This window comes from Aptenodytes patagonicus, chromosome 10, assembly GCF_965638725.1.
Source record: "Aptenodytes patagonicus chromosome 10, bAptPat1.pri.cur, whole genome shotgun sequence".
Classification (NCBI taxonomy): Eukaryota; Metazoa; Chordata; class Aves; order Sphenisciformes; family Spheniscidae; genus Aptenodytes; species Aptenodytes patagonicus.
The window spans coordinates 15,078,489-15,100,577 of record NC_134958.1 but is presented as its reverse complement, the minus strand read 5'-3'; the positions used below and the strand labels follow the sequence as shown (position 1 = coordinate 15,100,577).

Genomic DNA, 22,089 nt, shown 5'->3' with positions numbered 1-22,089 from the left:
CCCCGGCGACCGCCCCCCGATCCGCAGGCGGCGGATCCGCCATCTTGTGTAGAAGGGCGGGGCGGGGCCGCCTGCTTTCCCCTCCCCTCCCCTCCCGGGGCGGGGCGGGGCGAAAGCCCTCCCTCGCCCTGGAAACGGAAGCGCCGTGCCGCCACTTCCGCTCCCGGAGCGTTCATCCAATGGGGGGGGGCAGGCGGTGTTTTGGCGCCGAATGCGAAGGGGGCGCGCGGCGGCGGCGGCGGGAGCGGGCGGTGAGCAGGAGGTGAACGCAGCCCCGCGGCGCGGAGAGCGCCCCCCGCCGGCGAGGCGGCCCCGCCCCGCCCCGTCATGGCGGCCGTGCCGCAGAACAACCTGCGGGAGCAGCTGCAGCTCCACTCGGCCCGCGGCGCCCTCAGCAAGCCGCCCCCGCCGCGGCACCGGCCGGCGTGAGTGCCGCGGGGCCTCGGCGGGCGGGGCGGGGCAGAGCTTTACGCGTGCAGCGAGCTTCTGGGGCGCTAACGAGGGGCTCGTCTCTTTCCAGGGGCTTTACCTTCAAGAAGACCTCTCCGGCCGGCGCCCTGCCCAGGGAGCCTCGGGGCCTCTCCGCCGCCTCTGCGTTGAGGGACAAAGACGTTAACACCTCCCTGGCTGCGCTCGCCTCGTCCCTCCCCGCCTCCAAGGACAAGAAAGCACAAATCCAGGACTTCTTTCCGGCAGCAGGCAGCCCCCACGGACGGGGCCTCCAGCCGGCCTGTGCGAGCCCGGCGCTCGTCAGGTCTCGGGAGGCGTCAAAAGGCCCCGCGGCCTCCGGGAAGAGGAGTGTGACCGAGGGGCTGCGCGGTGCTCCTGCTCGGGAGGCCGGGCCCGGTCCTGCGGCTGGCCCCGTCATTACCATAGAAGATGAGTGGGATGACATTGACGACTTCGATTTGTCGGGAATCGAAAAGAAGTATTGCAGACCACCGGTCCTGTCCCCCAAAGGGCAGCGGGCCGGCTGCAAGGCCTCCCAGAGGTCGAACCCCCGCCTGGATGAGCCACCTGCCTCTGCCCCCGGGACCGTGGGCGACGACACGGGGCCTCGCAGCCGCAGCGCTCCGGAGCACGGGGAGACCTCTCCAGAGGCTGAACAACGACCCTCGTCGCAGCAATCTCTGATCTGTCTTGAGGATTCAGCTCCCTGCAGCGGTAACAAGTCTGTGGGTGAGGGCCTTTGGGAGAACTTACCTGCTGATGTGATTTTGGATGATGGCAGGGAAGAGGCTCACCCAGGTAACAATTTATTTTAAAGTACCAGTGAGCTAGAAGGAAATATGTTCGTGTTTGCACACAGAGGGCTTGATTTTTCAGAAATCAGAGGGAGCTGCATGCTCATATCTGAGAAGCAGTCGTGGGTACGTGGATTTCGTTTGGGTAACTGCAGCTTGTGGAAGTGCAGGGTTCTAAATAGTGAAGCGTCGTCTCTGTGGCAGATACCATGGTCGCATGGTAGTTTTGGAGTTGCAAGACTTCCCATATGACATTCCAGAAATGAAGAGCAATAACCTATAGGGATGTTATAGAAAGAAAAGCACTTTTAAGATTCATACAAGAGAGTAATAAAATCATCTTGTGCCTAAACGTAATGATGAGAAATATTAAACCAGAAAAAGAGATCTCTCTCAATCTAAAGCAAAACAGAAAAAATTCCAGCCCTCGATTATGACCAAGAAGTTCATGACCATCAGTCAGAGTGCTTCCTTGGTAGCTCTGGATTCCTCTTAGCTTCTCTATTTTATGTGCCTTACCTGTTATGTTTTGAAACTTTTCATCTTTATTAGTGAAATTAATATGCTTGTGCAACTGAATAATGCTGAACAGTGTTCTGGGATGCTGCCATGACATTAAATGGCAAAAGGATTTGTGGACTGTATTTTTCTTCTTAAGAATATTTTGTTACTTTTCACCCTCTTTCTGTGAAATGAATTTTCATAGATTAATGATATTGGCCTTTCTTAGTAGGATTTGTCATATAAGGCACTATACATGTAAATTTACCTTCTAATTCCAGTATAGGGACTATGCTAGTTGATGAGTCTGCACTCTTTTTAAGCTAATATTTAATATGACAATAGTTTTCTATAAAATCTCTTGTAGGAAAATATTCCTCTTAAGTTTGAAGAAGCTATTTTTTTTTCTCTTCTGATAGGGGAAGGTAACTATAGGCCAGCTATGTAAGTTTTCCGCTTAAAAGAGGGTTTGTGGGGTTTTTGTCTGTTTGTTTTTAATGGGGGAGAAAAAGGGAGCAGTAAATTTTTTGTCCTTTAAAAGTCAGAAACTGTATTAAAGGAGTGTTTTGAAATCTGGCTATTAATTTTTTCCTTCTATTTTTGTTTAAACCAGAATGAGTTTACAGTGTTACCAAACAATATTAATACACTTCTTTTTCAGCTGCTAATGATAAAAGTGGTGAGAGCCAGAAGCCAAGCAGCGACGAGAAAAATTGCTCTCCAGAACTGGATGGGGTTGACATCGAGCTGTTTGCAGGCACTGAGCTTGAAGAGGATGATTACTTAGATGTCGTTCCACCCTCCCCTGAAGAAGAGCTGCCTTCCTTCTCGCCTTCCGTAAAAAGCATTAGGTAAAACAAAGTTCATTGATAAAACTGTCTGTCTTTAGGATGATTTTAAAAAGTACCAAAAAAGACAAGAAACTAGCGCTTGTTTAAAAGTTACAGATTGAGTTGATTGTGTCTGTTTGTTGCTTGGCAGGTGAGTCGTTGACAGCTGCTATTAATGTTTTATGAAACACTTTTCATTTTATGGCCAATGTTGGCTTTTGCTTCAGAAAAAGCAGAGTTATTTTTCCCTTTCGTAGTGGGAGGAAAAAAAAATATTGAAGCAAGTCTTTACACGTCGGCACATAGGATGAGTGACAAACTGCTCAGCTACTTGCATTTTAACTGGGTTTTCAGAAATTTGTTTATCTTTTACATGCATCTTAAATGCTGTTATTTTAAAAGATAAACTTCTCTTACGGAAATGCATTGATTTGCAGATATCTGTATTTTAATGACTTTTTCTTTTAATATTAGTAATATTTTCAAAGAATCTCCAACTGGTGGAAGAGCCACAGCTAGCAGCATTGAGTCCAAGCCTGGGAAGGTTGCCACAATGCAGCCTGTTGCTGAAAGTGATCCTAGTGCGGAGGATGCAGGTACACAAAACATTTTGAAGTTCTATGCCTTAGATTTTGGGGATGGTTTGCAACTTCTTGTTCTCCTGCATATCCCATGTAACCTGAGAGCATTAACTAACAGTGACCGATGGGGACAACGAAGCAGGGGACTGAGTCTCACACAGGGTTTTCAGATGTGTAGGCTCAGGGGTGTTGTCTGATCCTGATTCTGAGTTTCTCAGTACCAGTGTGGGATACCGCACAGACCTCCTTGTCAGAAGTTAAAAGCACAGATCGACCAAATCAGTCCCGAACTCAGCTGTGGCACAAAGACACGTCACTGTAAGCTGGAGCTGTGTCAGTGCTTCCATTTGATTCCCACAGATGCTGGCTGAGCTGGCACAGATGCTATTACTGAGCTAAAATGTTTCTGAGTTTCACTTGCAGAATGAAAAGTTACTAAGTATAGGTGTGGCACAACCTGGTTTTAAGGCTGCAGATCTTTCCTCTCAAGATAGATAAAAATGTAGCTTATGGTACTGTTCTACAGTGTCATTTAAAATTTTGTGTTTATAAATGCCCAGAGCCATGTTTTTATGTTTATGTTTTAATGATGCTGTTCTGGAAATCACTTTAGTCAAGCTCCATCTTGTCATACTTTAGTGTACCTGCAGCAAACTTCTGGCCAATTTGGACCATTAGCTTGTTGCAAGAGGTGCCCTTCTGACCCTCAGGTAATTCAGCGTTAGCCAAGTGTAGCAGAGGCCAGAATTTAGTCTGAGGGATCACACCCCCGTAGCGGCGGTTTGAGGTCCGGTGCAGTTCATTGGCAAAATCCAGATGGTTTGCAGTGGTACTGAATTTGGAAGGGAAGGTCATGAGGTGACAAATGCTGACTTTTCACGTGTGGGATGTTTTCTACAGTACTTTCTAGACTGGAATTGCAATGTAATATTTTGATAAAATGTGTTTTAGTGTGTCTGGGGAGGGGTAATTTGAGATAAGCAAAACGTAAACTAGTGGTTTTTGGAATTAAGTTTTAAAGAACTGTGATGAGGTTTGGAAAATATATAGAGATGGATAATTAAAAGGCAAGGGCAAAAATATGTAGACTAGCTGAGTTCATGCACACAGAAACAGTTTCTTTATGTGAATGGACTTTTTAAAAACATATTGAAAGTAAATTATTTAGACTTATTTATTGCAATTTACTGTCCTTTGGGAGACTGGTATCATCTTGTTATATATTCTAATAAAAATCAGTATTACTGTATGCTAAAATACACTCCATCTAACAGATAAGGGCTTGGATTTGGAACAGCAACTCTATGGCGTCATGGATGATATCTGTAAGCTGGTAGATGCCATTCCGCTTCATGAGCTTACGTCTTTGTCATGCGCAAAAGAACTTCTCCAGCAGAGAGATCTCAGGTACGCTTTAATAAGCAGCCTTCCGCGTTTCTGTGCTCTGTGTGAAGCGGTGTCATGCCTGCAGGTGTCTCCATCACACTGAAAAGATGATATGGAAGGATTTTTTAAAAGCTTAAAATTACTGACCGAATGAAGAAAAAAAATCCAAAAAACCGCTGAAAGTATTAACAATCCCAGTGTTTTGCCAGAAGAAGGAATCCAGTTCCACATTCAGTCTGAGGCATAGGTAGTCCTGTATCTTTTCTCTGGAATGTGACCGGCACCAGATGCTTCCAAAGAAGCAGGGTGGTGTGATATAACCTGCTAGGTGTCATCCTGATTTCTTGTAACCGGAGGCATTAATTTAATATTCTCTCTATGAGACTTGCTATCACTGACTAGAGTGATTATGACTTCTCCTAATATCCATGTACTTGTCATCTTTCAATCTGATTATTGCTACTGCAGTCTGCTTCTTTAACTTCTGCATAATCTGATGACACAATATGTAGACAAAATACTGAGATTTAGGATTTTGTTTTGTTTTTTCTGGAATGGGACTATGTGCTTTTTCTGAACGTTCTCAGTAAAACTAATTTATGCTATTTCCTCTTATTACTGTAGTCAGACATAGTCTTTAGAAAGTACATAAAAACAATTTGGTTTAAGCATATTTTTACTTTTTTAACTTCAGGTTTGTGCCTCTAAGGATTTTTTTTTTTTTTTTTATGCTCTACCTTGCCTGGATCAGTTCCTTGCTATTAGGAATTATTTTATTTTATGTCTGCAGAGAAGATGATGTAATTATTTTGTTCAGCTGAGTTCTGGTATTATTCTCTCTTCCCTAGATTTGTTTGAAATATTTTTAAAATATACTGACACAGAATACAATGTAACCACCATATGTTTTCAATAGGAGAGAGACAAAACTGTTTAATGTATGTTGTAGAATTTGATAAATCATTGCTTGTGACTAAATATTTTTTTTTTTTTCCTCCTTCCTTCCCTTGCCATCTCTCCCAGGAGAAAATTGCTAGCTAATTCTCTCACTTTGAACAAAAGTAGCATAAACAACGCTTTTCCTAGAAACTGGAAGGCGTGTGTGGAAAGGGACCCTCTTGCATGTCCTGGTACTGCTCTGTGTTCTGGCCCGAACTGGAGCTTTGGTTCTGATAGAAACTCACCAAAATCCACAAACCTCCCATCTATGCTTTCTGGGACTGTTAATTCAAGCAATTTTTCTACCAAAAAAAATCAAACCTTGGATACCTCTTATGCTTCAAAGCAAAGTATTGAGGAGATCACCTGCCCAGAAACTACAGCACTGTCTTCTTCCAAGGTAAATGGCAAAGATGGAGCCTCCCTCAGCCTCTGTTCTGAGATGTCCTTCAACAGCAGCTGGTGTGAAAAAACAGGGGTGAGAAACGGTGGAAACCATCATCTGCTGGAGAGGCCTCTTTCAAGCACAGCTCTGAAAGGTCAGAGCAAAGCTCCTACTGGCATTCCTGCAGAAGACAGTTTAGGTATAAACGACACAGACTTTGACCTTGATCACTTTGATATTGATGATTTTGATGAGGGCTGGGAGAACTCGGTGAATGTTTTGGCACCTGAAACGCCATCTACGCCATTGTATCAGCCCGTCAGGGAGGGGCCACCTGCCAAATCGCTGTTGTCAAAGATAATGTCCAGAGCCAAAGGATCTGCTGTTGTATCAAATCCTGCTGCTCCAAAATCAAGCTTCTTGACGGCAACAAAGAACCATTCAGGTAAATTATGCTCATTAGGATTAGTCTTTCCCTTTTTAAATTTTTATTTACTTATTTTTAAACCTAAGGCCAAGTAACTTGCTGTAGATTACATCAATGACTTTTGTTTCTGTGGAAATTTCTTTTGGTTTCTGTTTGCAAAGTTATCTTCTGTTTTTTTTCCTCCAAGTGGTGCCAAACTTCTTGAATATTTATTTGCCATGCAGGTTGCAGGCTGCTGGGAAGATGAAGCTGCTAAAATTGGAAACTAGAATGTTTCTGTGTTTTTTAATTAAATAATGATTCTGCAGTTGTTAATTCAAAGCTGTAAAACAGTTTTAGCTGTTTATGCAAAATGTTCAAAAATGGGCACTTGTTGAAGCAAACCTAATCCCTCGGGGGCACAGGGGTGGGTTAGTATTATTTGCGGTTACTGTAGGAAAACGTTAACCCGTTTCATCAGCTTCTCTGTCGCTGATTCAGCTAGGACCTACTGTTAGGTACCCACGAACGGGGAGCCTATTCACGGTTTGTGACAGAGATGAAGTTTGTTAGTGTAAGAGTAGGCATTTTATACAGGCATAGGTAAGAAGCTTGTTTCCAGAGATTTGTATATAATCAAAATTCACACTTTAGCCGGTCTTAAATTCTAGATTAATGCAATTTTTTTTAGTAAGTCATGATTTGAGTTTAAAAGGTTTAAAGGGTTGAAGTGGTGGCTAAGCCATCCAGTATACTGAAGCAGTTTTATGTTGCAAGAGGGATAGTGCAACTTGATATTGTAACTTATTGTAAGTACATTTTCTTTGTTTACTAGATCCACCGGTTAATAACCCTGCACTAGAACGTTTCAGGGGTATGAAATTTTCCCATTCTGAAGAAATGATGAATATATTTCACAAAAAGTTTGGTTTGCACTATTTTCGGACAAATCAGCTGGAGGCCATCAATGCTGCTCTTCTGGGTGAAGATTGTTTCATCTTAATGCCCACTGGTATGTATCTCCAAACGCCATGCAGCTGCAGGCTTTTGAGGTCTGGCACACACTTGAGCAATAAAGACCTGAAGCTCCTTTTGCAAGGCCCGTAACAAACTCTTCTCCTTCTCTGTGCCTTTGTGGAGGTGGCAATAAATTGTGCTGCTTGAGTTCTGTGGCTGCAGGGTTTCTGGAATTTTGTATGCACTTTGGTATTTTGAATGAGGTGATTGAATTTCTGCCTTCCATAATCTTTCACGTGATAACTCTTCCTTATCCTACAGGTATCATATTAAAGGTAGTCACTGGTAAAAGTTAATTGTTTCTGAAAGTGCTGTAAAATGGGAAGTAAGAAATAGGTCTCCCCTCTTCCACTCCTCCTACGCACTGTCCCCCTTTCCTCTTCGTATCTAACATTTGTTGTGTTCTGTTTAATCCTTACAGGTGGTGGTAAAAGCTTGTGCTACCAGTTACCAGCGTGTGTTTCTGCTGGAGTCACTATTGTTATCTCTCCACTGAGGTCGCTGATAATAGATCAAGTTCAGAAACTGAAGACTTTAGATGTAAGTTCAAACAGCTCACTTTATTCAATTTAACTGCAGATAAGTGAATTAGAAATCTGACACTTTACAGTAAATCTTCTGTCTCTCAAATACAAACTGTAAAAGGCACACAAAGTTGTCTAGGACAAACTAAATTAGATGAACTAGAATATCTTGGCAGTCTAACTGCTAAATTTATTGATGCTTGTGTATATTTGTTATTGGAGCTTAGTTTTCAAGTACAGATGCCTGCTTCTTACATTCTGAGAGTTGTATTTAGACACCTAAATAGGAGCAGCCTGGCTTTGTAGCAGAAATAAGCACTCACAATTCCTGAGCTAGGAGGGTTCTGGTGATGCTAAGCATTTCTGGAGAAGTAATACACAGAGAAAAGAAATGCAAGTGCAGAAGATGTGTGTTCCTAAAGCTGATGACTTATGAACTGCTTTTGCCTCAGTGAAGTGTCTTTTCATCCTTAGTGTATTATTGAGATTGAGAGATCAGGGAAACAAAGGTGGATAACGCATTTTAGGGAAAAATACAGAGATGTTTTGGGGTATGAGACAAAAGTGATTATGATGCAGGGTTTTGAAGCTCAGACAAATCCTTCTCTCATCAAGTACAGTTTTTGATAGTCTGATTGGTGAATGGAGTTCAATCCAGTTGGCGGACGGTGACAAGTGGTGTTCCCCAGGGCTCAGTTTTGGGGCCGGTCTTGTTCAATATCTTTATCAATGATCTGGATGAGGAGATCGAGTGCACCCTCAGTAAGTTTGCAGACGACACCGAGTTGGGCGGGAGCGTTGATCTGCTCGAGGGCAGGAAGGCTCTGCAGAGGGACCTGGACAGGCTGGATCGATGGGCCCAGGCCAACTGTATGAGGTTCAACAAGGCCAAGTGCCGGGTCCTGCACTTCGGCCACAACAACCCCATGCAGCGCTACAGGCTTGGGGAAGGGTGGCTGGAAAGTTGCCCCGCGGAAAAGGACCTGGGGGTGTTGGTTGACAGCTGGCTGAACATGAGCCAGCAGTGTGCCCAGGTGGCCAAGAAGGCCAATGGCATCCTGGCCTCTATCAGAAATAGTCTGGCCAGCAGGAGGAGGGAAGTGATCGTGCCCCTGTACTCGGCACTGGTGAGGCCGCACCTCGAATACTGTGTTCAGTTTTGGGCCCCTCACTACAAGAAGGACGTCGAGGTGCTGGAGCGTGTCCAGAGAAGGGCAATGAGGCTGGTGAGGGGTCTGGAGAACAAGTCTTCTGAGGAGCGGCTGAGGGAACTGGGGTTGTTTAGCCTGGAGAGAAGGAGGCTGAGGGGAGACCTCATCGCTCTCTACAACTCCCTGAAAGGAGGTTGTAGCGAGGTGGGTGTCGGTCTCTTCTCCCAAGTAACAAGCAACAGGACGAGAGGAAATGGCCTCAAGTTGCGCCAGGGGAGGTTTAGATTGGACATGAGGAAAAAACTTTACTGAAAGAGTGGTTAAACGTTGGACCAGGCTGCCCAGGGAAGTGGTTGAGTCCCCATCCCTGGAAGTATTTAAAAGACGTGTAGATGAGGCGCTTAGGGACATGGTTTAGTGGGCATGGTGGTGTTGGGTTGACGATTGGACTCGATGATCTTAGAGGTCTTTTCCAACCTTAATGATTCTATGATTCTATGACTAGACAGAGCCCTCGAATGGTTGTCCACCATTTAGTGACTATTGCACAACACTACGCTTTGGCCATGCTTTTCGCTCTTTCTTGCGTTGAGAGGTGCCATGGCTGTAAAAGCCAGATAAACTGGCTCTGTGACTCCAGGGGATTTGTAGCTGCAGAAGGAATTTCCTCTGCAGAGCTGCAGCTGCCTCTTGCGAGAGGAAGAGGAGACAAGCAGGCAGAATTGGCTCTGTTGGTGTGACCTATTCTTATATCACTTGTGTCCTTAGGATCTAATTCCTTTGTTACTATTTAGCATGAATAGTAAGTTATACTTTCAAATTTAATATTAAATTGCTGCTCCAAGTTGTATTCAATCTCTTCTGATGCAATGCTGTTCTATGTTTGTGGGCACTGTTATTGAGGGTGTTATCACATTTTTGTGCTTCTTGGAAACTTTGTTTCTTAAGATCTCTGTTTTCTGAATTCAATCTCAAACTTACAGCATATCGAGCTTTAAACTAACATCACATCTGTTTTCTTTACTGGAAAGAGAGCTCAAAGAAAGCAGACAAATCCCCTAAGTCAGCTATTGGTCTGTTGGTAGAACTAGGAGCAGAAGAATAGAATTTGGCTTATAGTCTTTTGGTTTTATCATTAGAAAAATTCTGCGATGTCTACAGTACGGTGGGGGTTCAAATGTTATCTATAATTACACAAAGAAGCATTGAAAACGTTATATTCGTTGAGGATAGTAAATGCATATACTTTATCTGGTTTATAACTAGATGTAGGACTCTATTTGGAGAAGCTTCTGTTTTGCGCATATTAAAACTTAATATGTTTTTTTAAATATAGATTGCTGCAACATATCTGACTGGTGACAGAACAGATGTTGATGCTTCAAAAATATATATGCAATTGTCAAAAAAAGATCCTGTAATAAAGCTTCTGTATGTTACTCCTGAGAAGGTTTGTATTTAATTTGAATTGTAAAATCATGGAGGCAACAAGAGGTGGACTACTATGAAGTATTAAAGGGGAAACACTGAATTTGGAGTAGGCTTCTGGGGAAAAAAAAAATATTTTTTAGGTAATTCAGTAAGACTCTGTACAGATGTAATTAATTTCAATCAGTAATTAACCAAGAATGAGAACTGAGTATGTTTGTACAATTTAAATTCTTAAAACAAAACCCCCATGCCCATCCATTTCAATACATCTTACTGCATATTAGTGGCTAATTGCTGTCAAGTAGATATTAAAATCTAGACTACTATGAATAGGATAATACAGGGAAAAAATATTTAACTGTCAAGGTAATAGGTGACTGTCAAAAGATTGCCTTGTACTTAGTTATATGCTGCCTTCAAAAATTGTATTATTCCACAAGAGCTTTGTAAGAGGGGACTGTTTAGTGTGCTGATTATGTTTCTTTCTTCAGCATTGTCTTTCCCTGTCTTTCGTGACATAAGTCGTTTAAATTTACTCAGATTGTAGGACCTCTGGATAGACGATCCTAGAACCTTGTGGTAATTCCACACCAACTGCTTCGTTGCCAATTAAAATGAAGCTGATTGCCATCTTCTTTATGCCTTCAAGCTTTACCTGTGCAGTCAAGATTAACTTTGCTGTACAGAACAATTGTTTCTGTATTCTCAGTCAGGTAGAGTGACACTTTGCTCTGTTAGTTTGCTTTCTAATGCCACTGGTGGATGTGTACCTAGGTTTGTGCAAGCAGCCGACTGATGTCAGCCCTGGAAAATCTCTACGACAGGAAACTCCTAGCGCGTTTTGTCATTGATGAGGCCCACTGTGTCAGCCAGGTAAAAACCTTGATTTGTTTTTCAAAATGGCAAAAGACTTAATTGGAGCATCTTACTCAGTTTCACTTACATTTTGTTTTTAAACTAGTGGGGTCACGATTTTCGAAAAGACTACAAACGACTGAATATGCTCCGCAAGAAGTTTCACTCTGTTCCTATGATGGCTCTTACTGCCACTGCTAACCCCAGAGTACAGAAGGATATTCAGAATCAGCTTGAGATGCTAAAACCACAAGTGTAAGTTACTCAGCGGTTTCCTGAAACAATTTGTTTGTGCCGCAGATATTTTGGAAAATTTAGTTAAAGTAAGAAAAGCATTACAGGTTCATCTGAAATACTCATGTAGTTGTACCTGATTAAATGAGAATGTATACGTGGAATTTAATGTGAGTTATGTGCAAAATGTTAAAGTAAGAAGGAAAAAAACTTACCAAACTCTTCCTTGCATGATTAAGGAAGCTGTTTAATAGAAAATAACATCATGAAATTTTCTATGTCACTGACAAAATGTGCAAGTTGTATTTTAGGGTGCTTTTCATGAGAATGCTGGGAAACTGCAAAAGCATTGGCAGTAACATAGATAATGAGGTACCATTGGGCCTGGATTGTATTGTAGTGTTTTCATTGTACACGATAGAAAAATAAAGCATTCTGTTTTGTTGAATTTCTTATTTTAGAAATGTATTTTAGGGTAGAAGGAGGGAGGTGACACTGTATTTTGCAAATTTGATCAGTCAAATGTGGATGCAAATATTCAGAAGGAGAATGAAGGCGAGGCAAATCACTGTGTGCGTGTTTGGTTTATGGGCATTTCTTCCTTCTACATAGTGCCATGTAGCTTTGTTTTTTTCACAGACACAGGAAAAATACAGGAATTTTTAGGCCTAAAGTATGGGTGACATGAATCTCCATGGGCATAGTGGAACAACTATTCTTTTGCAGATAATGCAGAATGAGCAGTAGTTAGTTGAATTTGGGACATTCCAGTCAATACCTAGCTTGCTGAAAGGATTACTGCACCCATAAAGCTGACGAGCATCCGTGAACTGTCATGTTTTAGGTTTACAATGAGCTTCAACAGGCATAACTTGAAATATGATGTATTGCCCAAGAAGCCAAAGAAGGTGGCGATGGATTGCTTGGAATGGATTAAAAAATATCATCCACGTGAGTACTGAGCAGCATAGTGTGCTTGCATGCATTTTTATGAACTACTTTTTAAGGCAGGAAGAGCTTTTATAATGCTGTAAAAACCCCAAACTTGTGCCTTTCTGTAAGTGACTAATATATTTACAAAAAAAAAAACCAAGTTGGAGGCAAAATGATATTATTGATAATGAGAATCAGATTTATGGGCATCCTAAAGTTAAGACTTCAGGTTAGGATGGAAAACTAAATTATGGTAATGCTCTTGAGTAATCTTTCTGGAGGTTGCCAGACCTTTTAGCATCGTGTCTTCAGAGTATAAAGGTCAACTAATATCCATACTGGTTTAATTGCTTAATTCTGTTGGTCTGCTTATCTGCGGTTCCCCTTGAAGATATCTTCAGGGTTTCCTATCTTTCTAGGCTCTCTTTTGGAGTCCTGCAGCTCCTGCTGCTGGAAGCTGATTACAGCAAGCTCCCTTCATAGCTTCTCTAGTGCTGTAACCTAGTATATCGTTGACTAAACTGCTCTAGCTCTTGATTTATGTAGTTCTTTATTCATGTACTGAGCAGGAAAACTTTTCTTGATTCCACCTTGCCAAAAAACCAGGAAATTGGGTGAGGAGAAGCTAACAAAAACATCTGATGTTAATAAAGTTACTTTTCTTTATCATTAAGCAGTTATTGCATTACACTTACCAGCCTCTCACTATTGGAATAAATGTATTTGCTTGACAGGTATGACTGTTAAGCAAGTGAAAGGGAATAAAGCTGTATTGTGGCACAAATCTTTTTTTTATATATTTGCAGATGACTCTGGAATAATTTATTGCCTTTCACGTCACGAATGTGACACAACAGCGGCTATTCTGCAGAAGGAAGGTCTTGCTGCACTTGCCTATCATGCTGGCCTCACTGACTCCAACAGAGACCTTGTACAAAAGAAGTGGATTAATCAAGAAGGATGCCAGGTAAAGAAAAGCAACTGGGGGAAAAAAGTGAATAGAACTTAGAGCACTTTTATCCCTCTTGGCCTAGTAAATGAAAGCAAAGTTGTGTAATGTTATTGCCAAATCGGATGCAGTATTAAATAACTGATCCGAACAGATCTGCCAAAACACATTAGCCATCTTTTTATTGGGGGTTTTACAAATCACAGACTGCAGCACTGCACCAAGGTATGATACTCCAGGAGGAAGGAACTGAGCAGTACAAGGCTTCTGAAACAGCCCTAGGCACGCTGCTGAATTGTATATTGAGACTCAAATTTGGAGTTTTCCCTTTGTCTGGAATAGCTCTTCTGAAAGGAGAGGTGTTTCTGCTATTTTGTACTCATCTTGCAGGGTTACAATTGAAATTCTAGGTTCTGCAGTTTCATAATCTTGATCGCCTGTCTATTTTCAGTGCAGAGTGCTGCATGAATAACTTTCATAACTATGTAACAAATTATTATTTCCTTCTTAGGTTATATGTGCAACAATTGCCTTTGGAATGGGAATTGATAAACCTGACGTACGCTATGTTATTCATGCTTCTCTTCCTAAATCTATAGAAGGTTACTACCAAGAATCTGGCAGAGCTGGACGAGATGGTGAAATGTCTCACTGTCTGCTCTTCTACAGCTACAGTGATGTAACCAGACTTAGAAGGCTAATACTAAGTGAGTTCTCATGATTGTAACTTAGTGGAGACAATATTAAAGTCACTTAGTTGCTGGTCTCTGTTTCATTTAGACTGTGTTATTTTCTCATTTAGAAGTGCCGTAAATAGTATGGTATTGCAAAGATGGGAGGACTGTGCATCTTTACCTGAATGGTTTTCTGTAATGAAAGATTTTTGTCACTTGTACTTAATTTTAGTCAAAAACACTTTGCTTCATACATATCCATCCCTTGATTCTTGTCATTCTAGTCTTATTTCCCTTCTCCATTCTTTAAAACTTTAGAGGTAAAATCTGTCCTAGGTTAGTTCTGTACTAACCTACTCATCTTTTTTTAAGCAAAAAAGAATATTGTGTTTTGTCTATCTGATAATATACAAAAATGCAGAGGTGCAGATTTAACAAACACAACTGAATTTATTGCATTTCAGCGGAGAAAGATGGAAACAGTCACACAAGACAGACCCACTTTAACAACCTCTACAGTATGGTTCACTACTGTGAGAATGTAGTTGATTGCCGGAGAATTCAGCTTTTGGCCTACTTCGGGGAAACTAACTTTAATCCCACCTTCTGTAAAGATCACCCAGAAGTAATTTGCGATAACTGCAGTAGAAAGACGGTAAAAATCATAGCTCTTATTTATAGTGTTGTTAAACTGATTTTGCATTTAGCTGCATTAAAAAATGGTTACATGACATTTGGGAAGGCAAATAGAGAAAATGAATAAGATGTCTTGTGTTTTTGTGATGCTAGGTGCTTCAAATTATTTTCAGGGTTTAACCTACTGTAGAATTACACAGACTATCCATGGACTTGTGATGCTCCTATTTCTGTCGGGGGAGGACTGATGAGGTGTAAGGATCTTCCTTAGTGTCGATTTTCTTGGCTACAGTGCTTACAGGAGGCAGGAGCTAATATAAGATCCACTGGCATGGCTATGGGGAAATCCCTTCAACTGCCTATTCTGATGTTTTGAAGGCAGCTTTGTGCTGCCAGAGTAGCACAAGTGCCACGTTAGGAGGTGTACACTGCTTGAGGTGGCCCAAAGATTAGGGTTTGTGCATCAAGGATCGAAGCAAACTCGTTAGTGGTGTGAACAGGAGTAGAAGAGAAGATAGCTGTTGAAGCAGACAGGGAAGACTTACTGATCTGTATGAACCAGATCAGTTTTATACCTGATGATATTCCTTCTTAGTCCTGTGTTTGAAGCATTACCTTACATAGCTTTGATTGTAACAAAATTTGACTAGAATAATGCATATTCGGTCCAGTCTTGTCATTTTAATGCATATTGGAAGTGTAAGTTCTAGTGCGTGGCAGCAGAATAATTATGGGAATGCTTTCCAAACGATTTACCTTGATTGCCAGTATTCACGCAGCAATCTTGCAGCTTACTCTATAGAATTAACACAATAGAGATTATATACAATCAGTTGGTACGTATTACTGCATTTTCCAGAGTATTATCAAATCCAGAATTCCTGTGACTATATTGTATCACTGTAGGTGTACTAACTAGAAGATCACTATTTCTCGGTTTGGAACAAAATGAATTAATTTTGTTGAAGCTCAATAATGAAAAACAAGGTTGTCAGTAACAACTTGCATTAGGACAGAACCACATAACATTGTTTCCTAATCAAGTCTATTTTAACAGGATTACAAATCAAGAAATGTAACAGATGAAGTGAAGAGCATTATAAGATTTGTACGAGAGCATTGTGGACAAATGGGACGAATAAATGCAAAGAGAAATACAGGTTCTGGAAGATACACATTGAATATGATGGTAGACATTTTCTTAGGTAAGTACTGTTCTTCCAGAAACAACACCTAAATAGACTTGGTGCATAAATTCCTGACTAAGTATCAGGAGGTCTGCGCAATACCAGCAGTGGTTTACAAGAAGATACATTTTGCAAAATTATTCTTCCCAGGAATCTCTTGGTGGTAAGTGATCCAAAATAAACGAGACTAAAGCTTTAATCCATTTCAGGTTGCTATAGTGATAATACTAGATTTATGGTGGTGCTTGGAGTTTCTGGTGCTTAAATGTGTTTTTATGTGCATAGACTATGGAATACCCTTGGGAATCTTTCACAGGTCTGTAAATACATACGTACGTAGGCTTTCTAATCGCCGACTAATTCTGTGATTTCTGTTGCACAGGTACAAAGAGTGCGAAGATTCAGTCTGGAATATTTGGGAAGGGAGCTGCCTACTCAAGGCACAATGTTGAAAGACTGTTTAGAAAACTGGTCTTGGACAAGATTCTGGATGAAGACTTGTATATCACAGCTAATGACCAAGCGGTAGCATATGTAATTCTAGGAGAGAAAGCTCAGGCTGTGCTAGATGGATCACTACAGGTGTGCAACTTTTTTTTTTTTTCTCTAATGTATTGTTATAAGGGAAGCGCTACAGTTTTTATGTAGCGTATACCCTAGGGTAGTTTAAACATAGTTTGCCTACCAGCTGAAGTACAGGAACTAATCTTTAACAGATGCAGGGAACAGAATCCAACAAGCATGATTTCTAGTCCACTATTCTAATAATAATGTTGTGAGGCAAAAGGTGAGTTTGAGAGGATTGGAGAGGATTAAATCTTCCTCTTCTCCCCCCATCCATCTGATTCCAGCTTGACAAGAAAGGAGAGTTATGACCAACACTGAAAAAGCTGGCTAAGAAGAAAAGAAGGAACAGTGCTACCTTCTTCTGCATTTTCTGCTCTATTTTTTTCCAGTCATTGGTGAGCTCTGATGGAAAATGCACTTCAAGGTCATGGAACCAGTCCCAGAATTGCTTGAGGCAATGTCTCCTCTGCATTAGTGCTGTGTTTGGAGAAGAGAAGAGCCCTCAGCATTAGACCTAGTCACCTCTGTTTAAAGCTAGCTGTAAATTGGGTTCTCAGGGATTTTTTCCCTGTGTTGTGTATACTCTGCTAGTCCTTTGTAGAAGAAACTTAGGGGCAGTTGAGTAGCCTGTAAAAAAAAAAAAAAAAAAAAAAAAAAAAAAAAATCATTTAAAAAGTGTATACTGGGTAAATAGCTTTTTTTGGTCCATCAAAAGTGTACTTTCGGTTTCCTTCACTGTTTTCCTGTGTTATCAATCAATCTTCTAATGATGGCTCTGCAGTAACTCCCCTGACAGAAGTTACTGATTGGCTTATTTTAACAGGTGGAGTTTCATGAAACAGAAAGTGCCAGTGCCATCAGAAAGCAAAGGGCTTCCGTGGCAAAAATGTCACAGCGGGAAGAGATGGTTAAAAAGTGCCTTGGGGAACTTACAGACACATGCAAAACACTTGGGAAAGTCTTTGATGTGCATTACTTCAATATTTTCAGTACTTCAACTCTAAAGAAAATAGCAGGTAATGTCAGTTTTTCGTTACTCGGAACCTCTGTCAGCAGTAGACTGCACATGCAATTGTAGCCTTTTCTGACAGAAAAATCTACAGTTTCTAACATTTAGCGAGAACAGGTTTAAGTATACATAACTGAGCGAGTCCTGTGGAAGTAGCTGACACAGCATAGATTCCTTGGAGCTGCAGTTTATGATGTGGCGGTCCTGCTGGATAAGTACAAGAGCCACCCAAGTAATCATACTGCAAAACAAACTTTGAAGCATTTTCAGAGAAAACTTTTGGGCTTTTTTTTGTGCTAACCAACTAGAAGAATATCTGCTAGAATAAAAGCCTGCTTCCTTAAGGACTTAATGCATAGGGTGGCACTAAAAGGAATTAATTTCCTCCAGAATACTCTACCATCATCTCTCTTCAAAAAAAGTTAGTTTGTTTGACATATCTAATTGGTACTTTGTTACATTGCAGAAACCTTGTCATCTGATGTGGAGGTTTTACTGCAGATTGATGGTGTCACAGAAGACAAACTGGAAAAATATGGTGCAGAAATAATTAAAGTGATGGATAAGTACTCTGAATGGACCACACCAGGTTTAGTATACTTTGTACCTAAATGTGTACTTGCCTGCTTAGTACCCTTCTCTCCTCCTCTGTCAGAAGTTTCACTCAAAAGTTACCTTGTTTTAAATACAAATAACTAATTCTTGCAGTTTAATACTTACAAAAAGGGAGCAATTGCGCACTTTCAGAACATACAAAGGTCTTTGCTATCTTCTCACTAGTTAAATTCAGCGTATCTCTGAAAGACTAAAAAAGGAAAATGGGAACTAAGCAGACTGCTCTGCTCCTAACCTATTAGTTATTGGGATTTATGTAATATGCTTAGTTATAATGAGAATTCTGACCTTAAGGTTAAAGGTCTTGCACCTCCTGCATATTTTTACACCTGCATCTACTATGTATGGGTAACATTGTAGCCTGGCAGATAATCAATAACTACTACCTTTTATTTTTCATAGTAATTGAGGTCAGCAAGTTCAGGTCTTCACTGACTAGCCCTTGCTCAAAGGTGAAGAACTTTCAAAACTAGGTGTAAAAAAAGCTATCAGGTCAGAATGGTAGTATTTTATAATGCCTTGCACAGCTCTAACCTTATATACAAAGTTCAGCTCAGTGGAGAATTGAGCCCCGAGGCTAGTTAAGTCTGGTAATTTCACGTGAACGTAGCATGTAGCCTATGCTGTAATTAGAATATTTAATACAGCTTGGCTACCAGATTTGACATTGGGGCCTGCAATTTTAAAGTGATTCATGCTTACTTTTAAGGAGGTTGTGCTTTCATACACTGCAATGCGAATAAATGCATGGCTACAAACCTGATTTTGAAGTATCACATCCCTCTTGATCATGACTGAGAAGGAGCTCTCGGCTCTCTAAGCCTTTCAGTGTCTTCTGATGCTGTTTTTAAAAACAAATGCCATATATGACTGTAGTATTTATGGTATATTCCATAATCCTTTCCAGCTGACGTAGGGAAGAGAGTGTAAAGGCAGAAAGCCCAGTGTTACCAAAGTAGTTTAGACAAGAAGCCAAGCTAGAGAAGATAGGACTGGCTGGTATTCTTTTATGTCATGAGATAAAGCAAGGACAGAAGGCAGTTTTGGATAACACCAACCTATGAAACACCTTTAGCTGAGCCTGGAGCATCACCAGCATGAAGGCAGTGCAAAGGAGGTTTTGAACAGCAAGGACAGAAATTCTGGTACAGTCATAGAATCATTAAGGTTGGAAAAGACCTCTAAGATCATTGAGTCCAACTGTCAACCCAACACCACCATGCCCACTAAACCATGTCCCTAAGTGCTGCATCTACACGTCTTTTAAATACTTCCAGGGATGGTGACTCAACCACTTCCCTGGGCAGCCTGTTCCAATGTTTAACAACTCTTTCAGTAAAAGTGTGTCAGTCAGTGTGTTCTGGCTAACTGTTCTGACTGGCCCAGGCAATGTCTTGATTTCGTTAGTTTTAACTCACTGTCTATCTGTAGAAGATGCTGCCTGCCAAAGTGTGGACACAGCTACGGGAAGCACTGGCACACCTGAGAGCGATGAAGAAGCAGAAGATGTAGTTACAACCTCAAGCTATTTTTGCAATAATGCAAACCAAAGAAAGAAAAGGAAAAGGCCGCCAAACTTCAGAGAATCAAAGAGGAAAAAGACAAGTAATGGTGGCAGCCAGCAGTTTCATCCCAAAGGGTATGTTGCTTGTGGTCATTTGTAACTTTTCTTTGTCCAGAATAGCATGATGATGATCCCAGAACTGCACTGTTATCCTACTGCATTTTCTTGAGTACGTATGAGCTTTAAGAATGGCATTAGAATTATCCAGGTACCTGGTAACAACTGCTCTACTTTGGTTTTCTAGCATTTTCTGTTTAAAAAGCTCCTGGTGAGGAAGGATGTTTAACAGTTGTCCTTTGTTTCTCACTCTTGACTGCCATAAACTAAGTAGTGACGCTAAATTTCAGTGTGCTGCCAAAACCATTATTAGCAGGCTGACTGGATTCTCTGCTTGGAAACATAAAGATGGCTTGAAACTTTGAAGATTTGATGGACTATTTGAACTTCAGTTCCCAGTCCCTTGTTAATTCAGAACTTCTCCCTCTGATGGTACCATACAAGGCAACGCCTGCATCAAGACCATAGCATTTGAATCTAGGAGTCTGGTTGGTCTTGAGCTTCTAGGGCAAATCCACCACCAAACTATCACAGGGTGATGAAAGAGCCAGGCTGGACTTCATCCTTTGAGTCAATGACCTTATTTTAGCAGTTCACGTAGTTATTAGTCTGGTCACTCAAGTAGTAACAGTTTGTGCTGAAGGTCTGTGCTTCAAAACATGATGATTAATCAGTGCTGAAAGTGAATGAATGAAAATGGAGAAATGGTTGAAGAAATTCTGCCCTCCCCAAACCCTCTTTAAAAACAAGGGGGAATGACATTAGAAAACTTGAGCAGTGAGTTCTTATTTGGATTTTATAGTTGTGCCTTTTCAATGTTTGCTGTGCTCTTAGCTTGCCTTGCACAAAAAGGAAGTAAATTAAAGTTGCCAGTACTGTGGTATGGTCAGGTTAATTAACCGGCCTAGAAATTTTACCTCGCTTGGTATATGAGGGAGAACATGAGGTACAAAAGAGCAGTTTTGCAAACAACCCACATCTTGCATTTCTGAAATAATTCCTTGAAGGCGGTTTTGTTCAGTCTGTAAGTGTCATAGAAATCGCATTATCTTTCAGCCGGGAGGAGTTCAGGCCATTCGGAAGAGCAGCTCTAAACGGTACTAACATGCTCTCCAAAACATTCTGTAAAATCCCCACCTGAAGAGTCATGCCTGAATTTTAAAGACTGTTAGGTTTTACTGGTATATTAACTACCTACATTTTACTGCTTTAATGTTGCATTCATCATCAAAGAGAAAATATGGTCTATCTTACTAAAACTCATTGCTTTCTGCCATTGTCTGTTCTTTCCAAGGTTGTTTCCTTCTCTGCCCTGTTTTTCCTCATTCTGGTCTTTGTTTTTTGTAGCAAATAGCAGTTCCCAGCTCAGTAGGTTTTACTCCCACCCTTTTCACCTTCCCATCTACTAAAATATTAGTCATTAAATGCTCTTGACCCTGAAGTGTCACTTAAATGTTAATACTCTAATTGGATTAATAGGAGTCAGGTTGGTTCAGCATTTTCTGTCCCTGTTTCAGGCTGCTTCTTGCCCTTAGGCAAATGCCAGAGCAACAGCTACACTTGATTTACATTTCAAAGGTATATTTGCAGCCATGTGTATTAAAAAAAAAAAACCAAACCCAAAACAAAAGCACAAAAAAACCAAACTTTTTAAAAATAAAAGCATAGTCTTCTAGAAAATCTAATGGTGGTATATATTACATGAAGTACACCATGGGTGTAGGGAATGCGGCAAGTAAAGCAGATGTTTGACACATACCTTCTCTCTAAATTTTGCAGTGGTTACAGCAAGTACAGAAGGACCAAAAGGCCGTCTAGCTCAAAGCCTCCAGCTTCGTCTGGCTACAGCGTGGCATCGTACAGTGTTAGTGCCATGCAAGGAGCTGCTGGAAAGCTGGGGATTATGGCACCACCGAAACCCAAAGCCAGACAATTCCTTCAGCCTTCATATTCAATATTGTAACTAGGAAAATGTAAATACTGTATAATAGCAAGCCCTGAAGATGTAATTGTTGTTTATTAAATCTTTGTTTCATTTCTGAGACTTGTACATTTGTCAAGTACAAAAACCTCACATTAAATAAATGTTTTTAAACTCATAAGCTTATTTGAACCTTTCTACTATAAACAAACAGAGTTCTGACCGGTTCTAGAAACCCTACTATTTCAGTGGAAATAATCACTGTAAGCCTGCTTTACAGCTACCTCAGGGATACACTTGAGACCACACATCAAAAGCTGATGCTGGAACTGTGCATCCCAAAGCTGTGGTTGCCTCTGTTCTTCTCCCTTGCTAGTTGCATGAGTACTTCAGAGCTCGATAGCTGAGCTGCTCTTCTGAAAATCTAAGTCTTGGGATGTTCACCTGAGAGAAAATATAATTAATGTTTGTAAGTTTCAAATTTTATTCCCCA

General features: G+C 41.0%; 1 protein-coding gene across 1 annotated transcript; it reads left to right on the top strand.

Annotated features, from left to right (window-relative positions):
- Positions 1–312: 312 nt before the first annotated feature.
- BLM (BLM RecQ like helicase) lies at positions 313–21,767 on the top strand. The gene is made up of 21 exons (XM_076348179.1): positions 313–425; positions 521–1,248; positions 2,407–2,596; positions 3,050–3,171; positions 4,431–4,563; positions 5,566–6,311; positions 7,108–7,284; positions 7,711–7,829; positions 10,301–10,414; positions 11,170–11,268; positions 11,357–11,505; positions 12,329–12,435; positions 13,224–13,384; positions 13,878–14,073; positions 14,505–14,695; positions 15,734–15,881; positions 16,246–16,445; positions 17,254–17,446; positions 17,906–18,028; positions 19,486–19,693; positions 21,455–21,767. Exons 1-21 carry the CDS (start codon positions 328–330, stop codon positions 21,636–21,638), a joined length of 4,386 nt encoding a protein of 1,461 aa, XP_076204294.1. The 5' UTR covers positions 313–327; the 3' UTR covers positions 21,639–21,767.
- The last annotated feature ends 322 nt before the right edge of the window (positions 21,768–22,089 follow it).

Coding starts and splice junctions, on each gene's coding strand:
- BLM (XM_076348179.1), top strand. CDS start 328: ATGGCGGCCGTGCCGCAGAACAACCTGCGGGAGCAGCTGCAGCTCCAC. Junction 4,564..5,565: donor CTCCAGCAGAGAGATCTCAG/GTACGCTTTAAT, acceptor CATCTCTCCCAG/GAGAAAATTGCTAGCTAATT. Junction 17,447..17,905: donor AACTCTAAAGAAAATAGCAG/GTAATGTCAGTT, acceptor GTTACATTGCAG/AAACCTTGTCATCTGATGTG.